Source organism: Geospiza fortis, unplaced genomic scaffold (genome assembly GCF_000277835.1).
Source record: "Geospiza fortis unplaced genomic scaffold, GeoFor_1.0 scaffold200, whole genome shotgun sequence".
Taxonomy (NCBI): Eukaryota; Metazoa; Chordata; class Aves; order Passeriformes; family Thraupidae; genus Geospiza; species Geospiza fortis.
In genome coordinates, this window is record NW_005054353.1 from 1575540 (window position 1) to 1591963 (window position 16424).

Consider the following 16424-nt stretch of genomic DNA (forward strand, 5'->3'; position numbering starts at 1 on the left):
CAATGCCCTGTCAGCGGGGCGGCCCCGTCCCCTCCCCTCCCCTGAAGGCTGCCACTGCTCCCGCTGTTCTCCCACCAAACGGCATCACAGCGCTCCACCTCTCCGGCTCCCAGGTCGGCCTCTGCCCAGGGGCCGTCCCCGGCTCCCTCCCCAGGTCTGGCACAGGCCTGTCGGGGTGACAGCGCCCTCGGTTCCCTGCCGCGCCCTCCCAGTGAAGATAGCTTTACACAAATACCACCTAGCTTATTTCCTGAATGTTCGTAACTTATTTCATATTTGGGTCCTGTACCTAAGCTTGTACCATAAATAGTGTGGCCAGCAGCGCTAGGAAAGTGATTGTCCCCTGTACTGGGCACTGGTGAGGCTGCACCTTGAATGCTGTGTCCAGTTCTGGGCCCCTCAGTTCAGGAAGGGCATTGAGGAGCTGCAGCGAGTCCAGGGAAGGGCAGCGGAGCTGGGGAAGGCTCTGGAGCCCAAGCCCTGAGCGGAGCAGCTGATGGGGCTGGGGGTGCTCGGCCTGGAGCAAAGGAGGCTCGGCTGTGACCTGAGCGCTCTCTGCTGAGCCCTGAGAGGAGCCTGAGGCCGGGGGGGTCGGGCTCTTCTCCCGGGTAGCAAGTGACAGCACAAGAAGACATCGCCCCAGGCTGTGCCAGGGGTGGTTGGGGTTGGACATTAGGAGGAATTTATTCACAGAAAGGGCGATTAGACGCTGCCCAGGGAGGTGGGAGAGGCTCCAGCCCTGGAGGTGTTTAAAGACTTAAAGACTGGACCATGGTGTGGTTGATGGGGTGGTATTCCGGCAGAGGTTGGTCTCCATCTCAGAGGTCTTTTCCAACCTAACTGATTCTGCGATTTTGACGCTGCTGTGTGTGCTACCTCTATAACACCACAAAAATCAGCAAGCTAAAAATTCCAGCAGAAGTACAGTGCCTCTGTCCCCGCCTCGCCTCAGCACCAAGGTTCTCTGAGTATATGTGAATGGAAGCGGGGGTGAGAGGGGAGAAAGGGTGGGGGATGAAGTTATTTGACTTCACCCAAAAATATCAGTGTAGCTTTTTTTTTGGATGGATGATATCTCAGCAGGTCAGTAAGCGAACCACAACAGTCTGGTCTGCTTGGAAGGATCAGAGGCAATGCATGCCTTTCCCAGACAGTGCCTGGGTGGCAATGGCCTGCTCAACCATCACACTAATTACAGACACTCACAGAAACAATACAAGCTGATATGTAAATACTTTTTCTTGCTAATTGAGTAGCACCTTTTCCTGTTAACCCTCCCCTTTCTGCTCGAACAGTGTCTGGGGAAAGGGAAAACAAAACAAAAAGCATAGTCTCAGCACCCATTCTCACTAGTAACTAGATTTGCAAAAACTCTAAAGAACAGTGCACAGTCAAAGAATGACAGTGACGATGACAGTGGAGGTTTTTGGTTGGTTTGTAGGGTGTGTTTTTTTGGTTTTGGTTTGGTTTTCTGGTTTGGTTTTTTGTTGTTTGTTTGGTTTTTGTTTTTGTGGGTTTTGTTTGTTTGTTTTCTTTATAATTCAAGACTTCCATAATGGGTGTATTATTTTCAGACAATTAATTTTGAAAGACAATATCTAAAATAAATTATTAGGGTCCTCTTATACAATACACAGTCATCTTCATTTCGCCTAACTAAAAATCTTTTCCTTGGGATACAAGCCAAATGAACTACATGCATTGGAACAAATAAACAGTTAGAAGGGCGTATGCATTTCAGTAATTATAGGTAGATACAAACAAGCTAGAAAATCTCACATAATACAGTTCAGGTTGATCTCTTTGGGATATATCAGAGAGAATTATATTTTTCCTGCTGGAATAGGACACAAGAACAGTTGCTTCTGTTCTAAGGCTTATTACAATGTACTATATGTGGGGATTGAAGAGCATTTCCAAATGTGCCAATATCGATATTGTTTGGCATTATAGTGACCACAAGGACATATATATACAGGCACTTTAACTGCTGAATAGGCCTGAATTAGATTGACTTCTGTTAATCACACATTCTTTAACCATAACAACTGCATAAATGCTACCTTTCAACTCTACTTTTCCTAAAGGGTACCCAGTACTGTCTCAAGCTTCTGAACACCATATCATCTGGCAGGTATAAGCAGGCAAATTATACTATTCCATTGCCTGTACCTGCAGTTTTCTGTTGTATTAGGAAAACTTATGGCACTGATTTTTCTTCTTGATATATGTTTGTACAGTAAATGTCCTGAAAATCTAGTAAAAGTGTTTATCATGAAGCTATGGTAATCATGCTGCAGTAACTAGCATCAAGGCATTAGGAAGCTGGAACCAGGTTTTGCATACATTTTCTCTGTAGAAGTTATTTCATGCCTGTTTCAAGTTTTCTAAAATAACACGTAACAGCAGAATTGCCTAGGTGCAGGCGCTTCTACAAAGCCTATTTGCACTATCTGCAAAGTCCACCTATGCTTCTTCATTTTCCTACTAAATCTTACTGCAGCACTAGACTTTGTATTCAGACAAGAATTTTCAGGCTGTTATGCTAAGCTAGTAGTACCATGTACTCCTACAGGATCAGAAACAAAATAAAAGTTATATTTTTCTTCTCATGAGTCAGCATGTTTTCAGAGTCTTTCAACAGCATCAGTTAAATTTTTCTCCAACTCAGAGCAAAGATTTATAAGACTCGTGGGGATGCTAATGCCAAAATTATAAAGACCCAACTCAATCAATGCTTTTTCTAATGAGAATGTACAAAAGATAAACTTTTACTACATTTTTCAAGCATCTCAAAAAAAAAGTAGAGAAATATCAGAGGAAACCCTTAAGAACATTGTGATCACAGCATTTAGAAGCTAGCTAAGCATGGTTTTAAGGTTTGATATTAATTCTCTAAAAACACAGCTTGGTGTATGAAGACATAAACCACTTCAAATTTGCTGTATAAATTACCTATACCATTCCATGCTATCACTGTTAAATGCAAGAGCATACTGGGACTTGCTTTAACAGCTCTCTTCTAATTATCAGCTTTAATTTTTTCAGCTCAATGAGTTTTGTATCAGCAACCAGACACAGCTGATATGCTCAGTGATTTTCTGTTGCCCTGTCCAAGGCTGTTCTTCTCACAAAAAATATTTTAAACATGTTCAGGTCAGACTAATGGCCTCAAGCCCAGAGTGCCACGGAACTTAGTCCTTGCTAAAGCTTCACCACAGCAAAGCCACTAAACCCCATCCTCCAGTCAGCAGCATGGGTACAAATCTAGTCAGAAGATGTTGTCTCTCTTAATATCATTTGCAAGTTATTTGTGAATGCCACACCTAACCTAGAATCTCATCTCTGGCAGTAACAAGTACAGAGCACTTTGAGAAAGGGGCAAGAGAACCCACCACACAATTTAATCGATTGCTTATTGAAGAGCAGTTAGTGATTGGTTTTATGGTTTCTGAAGGTACAGCAGCATCATGTTTTTTCTGAATTCAGATTGAGTTTTTAGAAATATTTTTTTTAGAAATATTTTTCTTCAGCCAATCACACTGTAGTGGAGGTTAATTCACTTTATATTATCCCCTTTCATTCAACAAATGGCTTGAAAGAGCAACATCTTTTAGCTATTTAGCTGTTCAGGAACTATCAGCAGTGGATACAATTCCTGCAAATGAACTCAGAGCTGCATCTTTTATGTGATGGGAATGTCTGTGTATGAATATGTAGCATGTCAGATTTTCTAAATGGGTATGATTCCCAACCAGAGGGAAAAAACAAATGCACAAACAATCCCAGTGTGGAATCTAAGTACAAGTCTGTAAAATTTATCAGCAGCTGCATGCAGATATACATACCTATCTCCATACACATTCTGTCTTTCTGTAAATTCCAAATGTATCATTTAGAAACACTTGCAATAAGCAAATAAAATGAAGCAAGTTGTTGAGCCATCAAGCTAAAATATTTTTTTATTCAGACATATTTTTACCCTCTTTATCCTCCCAAAAAATTTAAGTTTTCCTCCTTTTCCTACCTGAAGAAGTTCTTGCTAAATTTTTTAGAAGTTTACCTAACCAGAAAAACAGTGGTTGGGCTAAACAACACATGCAAGAACACACTGTATTTACATTTTGGACTCAGTTTCTCACTCACTAACCCCTTTTTGTTGGATGCTGTATTTCTTACTTCTTATTTTCATCTATTCGGGCATCTTGATCTCCAGAACAGACTGATGAACGTAAATTGAGAATAAGCTGAAATGCTTTTCTAAGTACTGTAACAAAATATGCTGAGCAAATCAGTATTGAGTTACACCCAGCAGCAACAGTGTAAGAAATGAACTGGCAGAGTGGCCCTTGTCTCATAATCCTCTGTTTTAGTACAAGCTACTATCCACAGCTGATTAGTTACACGGTGGATGCTAATCTTCATAATTAAAAATTTGCTTCCTTTACAAATAAATTTAGAAATAAAGAGATCCAATCTTTCCCAAGATTAAAATTGGTCCTTTCTTCTGCATCAGTTACAGTTTAAAGCTATGAAATAATGTGCTGTTCATTGCTTCACTGCTCACTCTAATCAGCATGGGCCTAGAAGATTACACATGGTCCTTTCTTTTTTCCTCTTCAGACATTTTCAGTTGGCAGACAAAGTCTTTAGATATCACAAGGTTAAATAAAGACATTACTAATGCTGGAAATTATTTTTTAAAATACCAAATATCTAAACATCCTTCCATCCTGAAAAGCCCACACAAAAGATGTAAGTATTTTAGCTACATATCAGACTTAGTTTATTATCACTTCTATTTAAAGTAAAAAAATTTCTCTATGTGAATGTCACAGGTCTCATTTGATCTAACATTGCAGCAGATGGAGCAAGCAAGTGAAGTGGAGAAAAACTGAAAGGCAGAAATGGATACAACAGGGTAGCGCAAAACATACAAAAAGTTACACCCTGTAATATATATCTATATCCTTTATTATACTCAGAAAAAGTCAAGGAGAGAGAATGTAAAACATATGACTAAAGCTGTGATGATAAACCTTCTAACATTCAGAAAATTATTTTAGTAAAACTGAGCAAAGGTGTGCTTTTTAGTCAATTAATTCTGGACTGAAGTTTTGGAATGTGCAAAATACTTTTCCTCAATGGTACTTCTCTCAGCATGGTTGTAAGAGTGATAGAGCAGCAGCCTTGTCTCATATTAATACAAATTCCTGTACCAACACACCTGCTCACCATTTCTTGGCCTTTGGCTGCCTTCATCATCTGTTCTGATACCATTTTCTTCACGCAGCTACTGAACACAAAGGTCTAAAGAGGACAAATCAGAGAACTTTCTGATTTTTTCAAAATTACATACTTGACTCTTCTATTCCTTCTCCAGGAGAAAATTATGGTCCCTAACTACTGAACCATCATTTTCCTGACTCAGTTAATTTTACCCTGTTCTTAACACCTTTATAGTCCAACAAACCAGCTCAGTTCCTTATGGCCCAGCCTCAGCATGACTAACCCTGTAAGATTACATTTTACTCTTATCCTTTCCTGAAAAGATTGAGAAAAAAACTGTTTTGTGTACAAAATGATCCAGTTTCATGTGCCTGAGTCATTGTACTCAAATTGGAGCTCCAGTGTGTCTTCTTTGGAATCTTTTGTATACCCTGGAAAAACAAACAAACAGAAAAACCAAACAAAAACCCTCCAGCCGATGAACAGAGGGAGCAGCTTTAAATCAGAATCAGTCAATTAGGTTCATTTTATACAGTATACAAATAAACAGCTGAAATCTTTACTAGAACACTTTCTCTGTGGGAGGGAGCAAGTGGGAGGTAGGAAGGGGGAGTCTTTGCAAGCATAAAGCTGGCTAAAGCAGTTATTTTGCTCCCACACAAAACTCTGACAACTCTACCTCCAAAAGGAAAGGAAAAGGGCAAGTAAAGCAGGACATGGAATGCCAGAAAAGGGAGAAAACAGCAGAGTAAAGCGAGATGTTTCACTACTGTAAAGGCTGCCAAGAGAATATGTTTCAGAATAGGTTTGGAGGAGAATTTGGGCAAGTGGAAGATATTTAAAACACACCACCCCCTTTCTCCCCAGACTTTCCAACCTTATGTTTCATGAAGAGGAAGTGAATGTAGATGCAAAGTCAGTGAAGTACTTACAAGAAAAGTAACCTGCCAGAATCTTAACCTGTTAAATTTAAAGCTGACCTCTAATTTGGTTAGTAGGCAATGTTGTGCAGTGGCTAATCTCATCATTGGCAACATGGATGTCAGCTGAGCAGCTTTCTTCTGGATAGTCACAGATAAAATGATCAAACATCAAGCTGTATGTACCACAGAACTGCATTTCTCAAATCTGCATCAGGAACTGCACCAAAAGGACAGAACTAATGCAATTTGCTGTAAAGGCAAGTAGGTCTAGTGATTTGGAGAGAAAAAAAACAAAAGGGCTGTAAGACAAATGTTTAAACTCTTTCTTCTAGAAGGACACAGAATCACACAATAGGTCAGTGCTTGATTCAGAGAATAGTGCTTATAGTTCAGAGTAAGAAATTTGATTTTTAATTTTTTTAAAAGTCATTTGATGAAATGGGTCTTTTGGATGATTAGCAGATATGATAATAGTAAGAGATAAAACTAACAAGTAAGAAATATTGTGAACAACGGAACCAGCAGTCTGAATTTTCATCTGGTTGCCTAAACTGAATGACAAACTTTTGCACCTGAGTTTTGCAGAGAAGAACAGCATTTAATCAAATACTTCTTGCCAGCCCTTGAGATATAGCTCATTCTGTTGGGATTTTAAAAAAATATTACCAGAGATAGGAATCTCATTTTCTATTTGGTGGTTCAGTATCTGACCAGGAGATGGGAGACCTGGGTCTCTAGTTCAAACAACTCCACAAAACCATGCTCTGTTTTTGAAGTCACAGCTCGTAGTTTCTTTCTTTAAAAACCTTCTTTAAAAACACTTCTTTCATCTGTTTTGATTGGTTTTTTTAAATACTGTTTTACCTTTGCTTTGTTTACATTTTTTGTAGAAATTGAAGTTCCTGCATCTGCTCATCTGTTTGTTTAACCCAACTCCTCTTAACTACCTGGAGTGCCTTAAAAGAATTTTTAAAAATAGCAGAAAAAGTCAGCAAAAACATATTTCCTTTCACATAAACATTCAGAAACACACAGAAATAGAAAGCTTGTGGTTTATTTTGGTTTTTAAACAAAGCCTTTGATTTTAGGACAAGTTCACTCTACTCTGTTCTTTCCTCATGAATTAATAATTTCCAAAGCTGTGTGTAGGTGTACAACTCAACAAACCTACAGATCACCTACATGTTCTTATATGACGACAGAGTGCCTACATATTAGGAACATTAGGATACATATATCACCTTGAAAATACAGTGGAGAGATACCTAAATGTGTCCTTTTTGTGAAATATTTTTCCCATGCATAAGCCATAGGTGAGTTAGAATCTCTAATACAAGGGTTTGAAGGAGAAAAAACCCCAAAACACCAACACAAACACACCCCCTATCAACAACAGCTATATCCAGCACTTAGAAAAGTGGCACAAATCAGTGCCAACAAGAACCATTTATAAAAATGTCAATAATTTGTATAAAGGATTAAATTAATGTGGGAAAGGTAATCTTTAAGATTACAAAAAGTCCTTTTAGTTTTACCTATGTAGCAAGTTCAGTGAAATTCTACAATCCATCAGCCTTATATTGAGAGAAAGATCCATACAATTTTTCCAAGCCAAGGGAAAAAAGTAATAAAGCATGAAGAAATTCTTCTGTTGAATGGTTGTTTGAATTTTTCAGCTAAATAAAATGGAAGCACAATCCAGAAATATTTCATTATTTACCAGATTAAAAACACCAAACCAAACGACAGATGTGATCTTGAAGTTTGTCCTGTACTCATTCTTTACACATTGTAGCAAAATGGAAATAAACTGGGGTCAGATTACCCAATCTCTCCACTGATTTTGGTGGTACCAAAGATGTAAGTTATAATATAGAACTGACACTTTTTCCTCCTTTTCTCAAACAACTCTGGGTTTCTCTACACACTTGTTGGTAAGGCCCCTAGAGCAGCCACTGCCCTGCTGCAGTGCTGGCATACAAGACCTAGCCTGAAGCCAGCTAGCTGCAGCAGCAACCACCGTGGAGCTGCAGCAGGCTGAGCTCAGTGCAGGAGCAAAGCAAATTGAACACCCAGTTATCCATGTGCCGGGGGCACAGCTGGCCTGAGCCTTTGACTTAAAGCAACCTGGGTAAATCTCCACAACCATAGGGCTGGAGCAGCGCAGGCTCCACGGTACGGACATATCACTGCACTACGCTGGATCTTGCAGCCCAGACAGCCCCATTTCCTATCCCGCCTTGGAGCAGTGCTGCATGGAGAATTATCTCCTCAGACAGTTTGCCATAGCTGAGAATCATGCAGCTCTTTCACTGGACAGCTACTACTGCAGTTTGGGAAACAGAAAGATTTGTAGAGGCCGAGTTCTAATGCAGTAGATTTAAACCAGATAAATTACCAGCATCAAAAACCAGGTTTCTGTGCACCTTTCCTTGCTGCCACCAAAAGACATGGTCTGTTCTTCCTCTTCCACTCCATTCATTCATCTCCTGCTATCAGTACAAGTCACTAAGCAAGCAAAAATAGATTTGTTTGTTTTCTGTTTCTTTGTAGGGAGAAGCAGACCTGAGCACAACTGCAGCAGGGAGCCATTAGACCGGCTCTGCTATACTGCCTAACTGTCCCCTCGGGGCACTCTGACAAACAGGACCTTGGCACCAGGCTCCCCATCCCCAGGGGTAATCCTCACCCACAAGTCAGCATTACCATTTGCTGCACAGCAAACAGAACCAGAGGACTGACTCAGGCCAAAAACCCTCCATCAAAACCAAATCAAAAATAAAGAGCCAATATTTTTAGACCAGGTTAGCTCACCAGTCCAGTTCACCACTGTTTGCCCACACAATCCCACCAGCATAATGGAGGAGTAGCCCAAGGAACAAGCAAATGAAAGGGGAAGAGTGCTCTGCTGTTTAAGCCAGGCCATTTACTAAAAGAAGTGCTCAAGCTATGGCCTCAGGTATATTAGTGTATAGAAATGAGCACTTCAGATAAAAAGAAATCTAACTCTGCCCAGAGGGACAGCTTGTAACTCAGAAATCAAAGTTCTCGTCTATATTGTTTGTGGGTATATTTTTATTTGTGGTCACTGCATTGTGCAAGTATAAATATTAGGAGGCAAGGAACCACAAAACACCTCTCTATAGATTCTTAAAGGGAGAGGGAATAAATAGCTAGCTACAATAAAGGACCATTCAGGCATACTACAGTGCTAAAATTTAAAATATGCAACACCACAGAAACCAGTCAATTCCAATTAAAATTTGGCCTCAAAAAAAAAAAAACAAAAAACAAACAGTCAAGATGCTGAAGCTTGAAGGCTTCATAACTAAGTTACTCAAGGGACTTCTTTCTCTGCTTATAGTAGTTGTCATGCATCTTAGTAGTTTCACTTAAGCTTTTTCCTCACCACTGTCTGATCCCAAGCTTACAGTGCAACTCCTTCATGCTCTAAGTCTCACATAAGGAGGTTCAAGTTCTGCCACTTTTTCCACCACTGGAAAAAGAAAAAAAAAACACAGAGACATTTGGTGAAATCTAGGGAAATAGCTCAACTACTTTCGTGTATCAGTTATTGCTGGCTAGCAATGTGCTGTTAGAGAAGAAAAACCATACAGATTCTGGAGTCAAGTTAGGTGACAAGCTAGTTATCTTCCACTCTTCTCTGAGTCTAAGCTTACAGAACAGTCTAAGCTCTACTATTTACAGAACATCTCTACTCCCTGAGACTGTGGACTTCTAGGATAGCCTTCATTCAAAACACAGCTAAGCATGATAGATGTTATGGGACACAGCGATGGAAACGTCTAGAACTGCTGCTTTTCTGGAACAGATCACCACAAAAGGTGTATAAAATGTCAATGTACAGCACAAAAAGCATGACACTCTTCAGAGATCACTAGTTTTCTGCTTACTTTAAAAAAAATGTAAGTCTAAAGGCCCAAATCTGTAAACATTTAATTCTAAGCTGATAGCATGATTCAGCAGAACACTTAAACATACCTTTTTAAGCCTGTGAGCATCTAAACATTTTTTGGCCATGGAATGTGGGTTACCTTTGGACTTGATGTATTTGTGAGGATTATCAAAGTTACATAGAAATGTAATCAACTGAAAAACTTCTCTATTCTCCTATGTATCTGATCATATCACAGTACAAGGCAAAAATAATTCCATCTGGAACTGCACTGCAAGTTACATTTGAGATGTGGTAACTGCCAACTGTGTACTCAGAGATATCTTTCACAGCACAATGAAGAGGGCAAGGGAATAATAAATAAAATAGACACAGACTGTAAAGTTTCTACCTCACTAAGTAAGCCTGAGTTCCTTAGTAAGTCCAGTAGTAACAGGACCATCATTTTAAAACATTCAGAAGAGCACTATCTCTATGCCAATGAAAAGACTGAAAAAAGCTAAATAACTGCAATGCCTAACTTAACTCCAGTTAACAGCAAAGACTGTTCACTGCCCTCAAGTGGCCTGAGCCTATCCCAGTCACAGGCCTGGATCCTGCCTCATCCATATACCCACCCACATGGGAAACAGGGCAGCAGCAGACCAATGAGGATCCAAAAGCCTCTCACATTTTATGATCATAAAGACACTCACAACCCTGATTTACAGCGTGCTTAAAAACACTGTGGTCAAACTTCAGTTACTGGCTGTTAAGAAAAGAAACACATAATGATATAAAGGAAAGTAAGCTAGAGACATTGTTTATAAGTATAACAAGAGAGCTTCCTGTCCTATTGTTAAAAAATCAGCATGTGATCTGTAAATTAAGAACTGTTTCATGTAGGTTTGGCCATCCAATTAAATGCCTACCTAGAATGCACACCCAATATCTCCCATGTGGTAAAGTTGCTATGTGACCTGTAAACTCAAAGGAATATTCATATGTGAAAGTCTTACCCCTACACCATCCTCTCTCTTGCCAGACTTTGTTCCCCACTACCAGACTTTCCAAGATGTAGGGGGAGAGAACTTGAGGGAATTTATCAGACCAGATGGGTCTTTTAACCTTAGCAGGATCATGCAAGCCTTGTTCCAATTTCAGATTCACTCACTGCAGCCAACAACAACAAAAATCCAAGGGAGAGCTAAGTTAAGCACCACGTAAAACTTACCAGAGAGAGCTTCATCATCACAATCTTGAAATAAAAATAGGCTAAAATATTTTATAAATTCTCTCAACAGACCCACTTCACACAATGTAACCTTCAAAAACAAAGAAGATCAGAATCTTCACTTTACATTAGCATGAATATGGAAGTGTTCAACACCTATTAATGTAACTTAACTGTTTTTAAATTTTCCCTTACGTCCCATTTAACTGTTCATTTAAAAGTAAATAAATATAAAAAATAAATATATAAAATTAATATAAAATATATTAAAAATATATAAAAAATATATATTAAAAAATAAATAAAAGTAAACCACTCCCATATTCCAGCATGTGAATTTGTGATGAGTTTTGTAAGATTCAAAGCAATGTAAAAATGCAATAAAATAGACTGTGTTTACTACTGTCGTGCATTTATTCTCTAATGCAATGTTATTCCAGATCTTTACTACTAAATCCTCAGATGCTGTTGTACTGTGAGCACTGTGTGCTCTGAGTTAACATTACTCATGAGCATCACAAATACGTATTTTTACAGGTTTTGTGTATTTTCCAGGCTGATAGAGTTCTTTTGTTTGTCTAGGAAATATCTATACATCCTGCCCTTTAGTGAAAACACCAGTCTTGTAGGGTTCTCTGTAAAGGCTTCTGACAAGAGCAGACTTGAGCTCTGGTGGACTTTCATTATCAATAATGCATATGGAGGAAAAACCCTATCTGGCTTGACATTTGGGTTGCTTTTAGTTTGCTGTGGCCTCTCTACATCTTCTCTGAAAGAGGGCAGAAGTAGCACCAATAGAAAATGCAGACAATATTTGCAGGACTAGCTGCACAATGGGATAGTGAGGACAGAAAAATCAGGCAGAGGTGAGCCCACTAACTGTGAGAAATGGATTTGTAAGGAATTCTCAAAACCTGACAGGAAGCTCACACAGTCTTGTACATCTGTATGCAAACACTGAGATAAGGTGTGCTGACTTGGGAAGGTCTTGGAATAGAGATGACATTGTTGAGAGAGAGATTGAACTAGAAACAAGTTTCAACAAGTTTCAAACTATGGCCTTGTAAAAAGACAAGATATTTTAGAAAATTAGAACTGTGAAAGATGCATTGTAGCAGGACCATGTGGGGTAAAAATATAGGTGATTTGTGTTAGAAGTATTAGCAGCATTGTGTGGCAAAAGCTAATAGGCTGAAAAACATTTATAAGGTATTGTAACCGGGAAATAGGTTGGCTTCTGACAGAATGGTGTTGAGTTTTACATCTCTTATGTCTCAGCCTTCATCGAGACTGATAATGGAACACAATCTTTTAAAACACCTCTCAGTTGCCTTGTCTCTGAAAAGCTGGGAATAATCCAACAACTAACCACTGAATCTGACTGGGAGAGTTATCTTATTCTGGCTTAGGTTCTGAAAAATCAAAGCATAAGTTTGAACAGCCATAACCCAAAAGAATGCAGTACAGTTGAAGCATTCCTAAATTCCACAGTGACCATAATCTCCCGAGTTTGCTCAGGAAAGTGGTGTGGCAATTATAGAGAAATCTCTTCAGTCCTGAGAATACTACTGTCATAGCTACTCTGGCAGATCATGCAACCTCATGCTTTGGTCAGAGAGGATGGACTTTCTTTGTCTGAGCATAGGGTGGGAAGGGTCAGGTTTCTCTTCTTCCAAAGCCTGACGACCCCAAAACACTTCAAACTCTGTGTCACAGTGACAGCATTGTAAATTCAGTTCAGAAGGGTTTTCTCCAGCTGTATCAGTGGGTTCAAAGAGCAAAAGAGCAGACATGTTTTTGTGCATGGAAAAAAGTAGACATCAAGCTAAATATAGATTGGAAATAATTGTTTCCAGTTAAAATTAAAAAAACACACTAGGAAGGTTTTCCTTATCCCTGCTAATATCAGGACTGTTACCAGAGATGGCAGCAGACCATTAAAATCACTTGTCCCAGAGTCAATTCAGACACCAGATATGACGGGAAGAAAGTTTCATAGTCCAAACACAAAAGATAAAAAAGTGACTATCACCTTTTATTCTATCTGCCACTGTTGTCCTCACAAGTTACTGCAAGAAACTAGCCACAGACTAATGTGTTATCCCTTGGTAGTGCAATACTAAGCATACCAGATGGCATTTCCAAGGAATGGCAAACACAGATCTCAGATTTAGTAGGATTTTGACTTGTTTTATTTCTTGGATCAAAGCACAAACTGGTATATGCTGTCTGAGCACCAGAATATTAGGGAGTGAGGGTTGTAAAATCTATCTCCATCACAAAATAACAGTGAATGTAGTAGCAATTTACAGTGACAAAAGCTAAATAATTCCCAAAAGTCCTATTTCATCTTTAAGACTACAAAAGAAGAAATGGTGTCTGCAGCATTTGAAGTGTCATTGCTTCTTTACAGTATCACATAAACGTTAAAGATATATAAAAGTAACATACAAAGCAATATACAACACCATTGTCTGTCTTGGAAATTACCTTGACCCACTGCAAACTGACAAGTTTATCAAGCACAACTGATTAATCATTTTTAAAGCATATTAGAAAATCCTTTCCTTACTCAAGGCCCCTATACAAGTTTCTTGTCCAAACATGTCTCCTTCTTTCTTCTACCCTCTTACCACCTGCTTCTCTCTTCCCAAATCAGAATTCCTATCTCCCTGCCACCCCCAAGGCTTTTTGCCTTCGGCATCTCCCACTGCACAAGTCTCCTGTTGCAGGGTCCAAGGCTGATTCTGACACGTTCCCCTGGAAGAACAGGTCCCGGCATTGCCTCAGACGGTGCAAACCCCATGGCAGAGCGAAGCCAGCAAGGGGTCACCTTGTGTTATCCAGTTTGTGGTTCCAATGCACAGATACTGTAAGTTTTGAGGCTGGACTAACACATATCAGCTCAACAGAGTACAGCAAACACGTGCTCAGCTCCCTTATACCTACATCCAGTTGAGAACCACCTTCACCAACTCAGATTGCAAAGGCACAGCAGAAACATGGGTGCACACTTTTCTGTACAGTGAAAGGAAATTTTAGAATCCCATGACAAAGAGCAGCACCCATCAGACAGATGCATGCTTTGTTATTGCTGTTAGGATTAGGAGATGAGGGCAACCAAAGAAGGCTTGCTTGTGCACACATAAACATGCAAATACACAAAATAAGCAGAGCTGTTGCTGCTCCTCCTCCCCTGGCATAAGAAGGGAACTCCAGCTGGAAGTTTCAAACACAAATCAACCAGTTGTGTAAACAATATTTGGTTGCTACTGGTTTCAAATTGTAACTAGCAATTGTTTACTGTGTGTATTGCAACAGCTGTTACAGACATTCCAGAGCCAGCACTAGAACAGCACCAACACTGCAAACACACAGTTCCACAGAAAGCTCCAAGGGACACAAAACAAGTAAAGAAAAGCATGCAGAAAAAAAGATGCATCAGTAGTGCAGTTTTAACAGCAGCTGCCAGCCAAGACATAAGTGAAGACTAGATCATTTCTGACTTCAGTGTTCAGGAACTTTCACCCACACTATGCCAAACCAAAGGCAGTTTAATTATGAATGTGTCTCTATGTATTTTCTAATTCTGTCATATGTGAAGGAAACCTGAACTTGACAGCTAAATGCCATAGAAGCAGAAGTCATGTAACATTAAGAAGTTAATTGTGAACAATTCTAAGGACCCAAAATATCATCTGCAGAACCAGCAATGCTCCCCAGCCCTCTGGTACAATAACCTCCTCAAAGCCCACAGAAAATACTCTTGTATGTCTTCATATAGAGAGGTTTATGCTTTCCTAATTGAAATTATTTTGATTTTTCTCCACTTCTCACAAATGGAAACTTTAAACACAAGTCTAGAAAGCCATTACCGGTAATATTCCTTCTGCAGTATCTGATGTCTGGATATAAAGTCTAATATTGCTGCCATCAGCAAGGTAAACATCCAAAAAGGCTCTCTGGGTTTGGATCTTAAATGTATCCTGTCAGGTAGAAATGCAACACTGTTTTACTGCTTTCCATATTGCTGAAAGCCTTCTGAAGATGCTGATGCTCCATTCCCTATTTATTCAGGTAAAATTAAAAAAAAATGATATTATCATTTATACAGATAAAGTTACTAAAACTACTATTAAAGCTTGCAGATGACAAAAAATAAATATGCAGAACAGCAAATGGGAAGATACTGAAGAATTAAAGGAGAGTCTTTTTGGTGTTAAGTGCCACAGGCTACCTGGTGTCTCAGTGTTTGCAGGCAAGACACAGTCGCTTCCTAGGAAGTAGAGACTCCAAAAAGAGGAGGTGAATACACAACTGAAGGTGAATTTTCAAAGCCACAATCTTGCCAAAAGGGGAAAGTGCATCCATGTACCAACACCTGGAAAAATGTCTGGTGAGAATAATGAGGCTACAGTATCTGAATAGACCAGCACCACTGCTACAGGAATACTTTGCAGTGCCCAAAGGTCCAAAACGCTGCACAGTGAGAGGGGGTGTAAAAAAGAAACCTGAAAGCATTTAGGTCATGAGAAAACAAGTCTCAAATAAGTGACCTCAGAGAACTGTCTTATGTGCAGACAGAATAAAGCGGTGATTTGCAATCTGGAAAACTAAAGCACAGAAACCAGATCCATTGGCTGTCAGCTGATGATACACAGAGTCAGACTAGAGGCAAAGCTCACATTTCTCACTGTGAGGTAGTGCACAGGAATGGGATATTCTCCACTGGTTTTATATTAAGACTGTATATGTCCCTAAAAGACTTTCCTGAGCTCATATTTAGAAAGTGCCATGCCTTGCTCTGCATGAGAAGTCAGTTACTCATTTCAGAAAGATGGGAACAAGTTTGAGAACACCCTTGGGATTCCCTCTGGATTAGGTGGCACAAACTCATCACTGCAGCTCCTCCTGTTGACTGCCCTGTATCAGAAGGTAGCAGTGGTCCCTCTGGCCTTGGTGTTAATTGAGAAGAGGTACTTCCCTTCATAATCACAGCAGAGGAAAATGCTGGAATTGTACATAACTGCATGCAACCTTAAATTTTAGTTTCTTGTATCCACTTTTGCTAGCCTGGTAGAAAATATGGGAGGGTTCCTGGGAACCCTTACTTTTCAAGTACTCGTGGCATCTTTCTGCAGTC

General features: G+C 39.6%; 1 protein-coding gene across 1 annotated transcript in view; it reads right to left on the reverse strand.

Annotated features, from left to right (window-relative positions):
* Positions 1 to 1268: 1268 nt before the first annotated feature.
* Positions 1269 to 16424, reverse strand: part of SNX31 (sorting nexin 31) — a 36666-nt gene continuing 21510 nt past the window's right edge. Inside the window, 15 exon segments of the mRNA XM_031058975.1 lie at positions 1269 to 1298; positions 1634 to 1692; positions 4147 to 4222; positions 5236 to 5310; positions 5533 to 5648; positions 6158 to 6213; positions 6215 to 6369; positions 7017 to 7039; positions 7042 to 7108; positions 7529 to 7535; positions 7688 to 7752; positions 9561 to 9604; positions 9607 to 9648; positions 11282 to 11372; positions 15157 to 15267. Coding sequence (XP_030914835.1) covers positions 1269 to 1298; positions 1634 to 1692; positions 4147 to 4222; positions 5236 to 5310; positions 5533 to 5648; positions 6158 to 6213; positions 6215 to 6369; positions 7017 to 7039; positions 7042 to 7108; positions 7529 to 7535; positions 7688 to 7752; positions 9561 to 9604; positions 9607 to 9648; positions 11282 to 11372; positions 15157 to 15267 — 1017 coding nt within the window.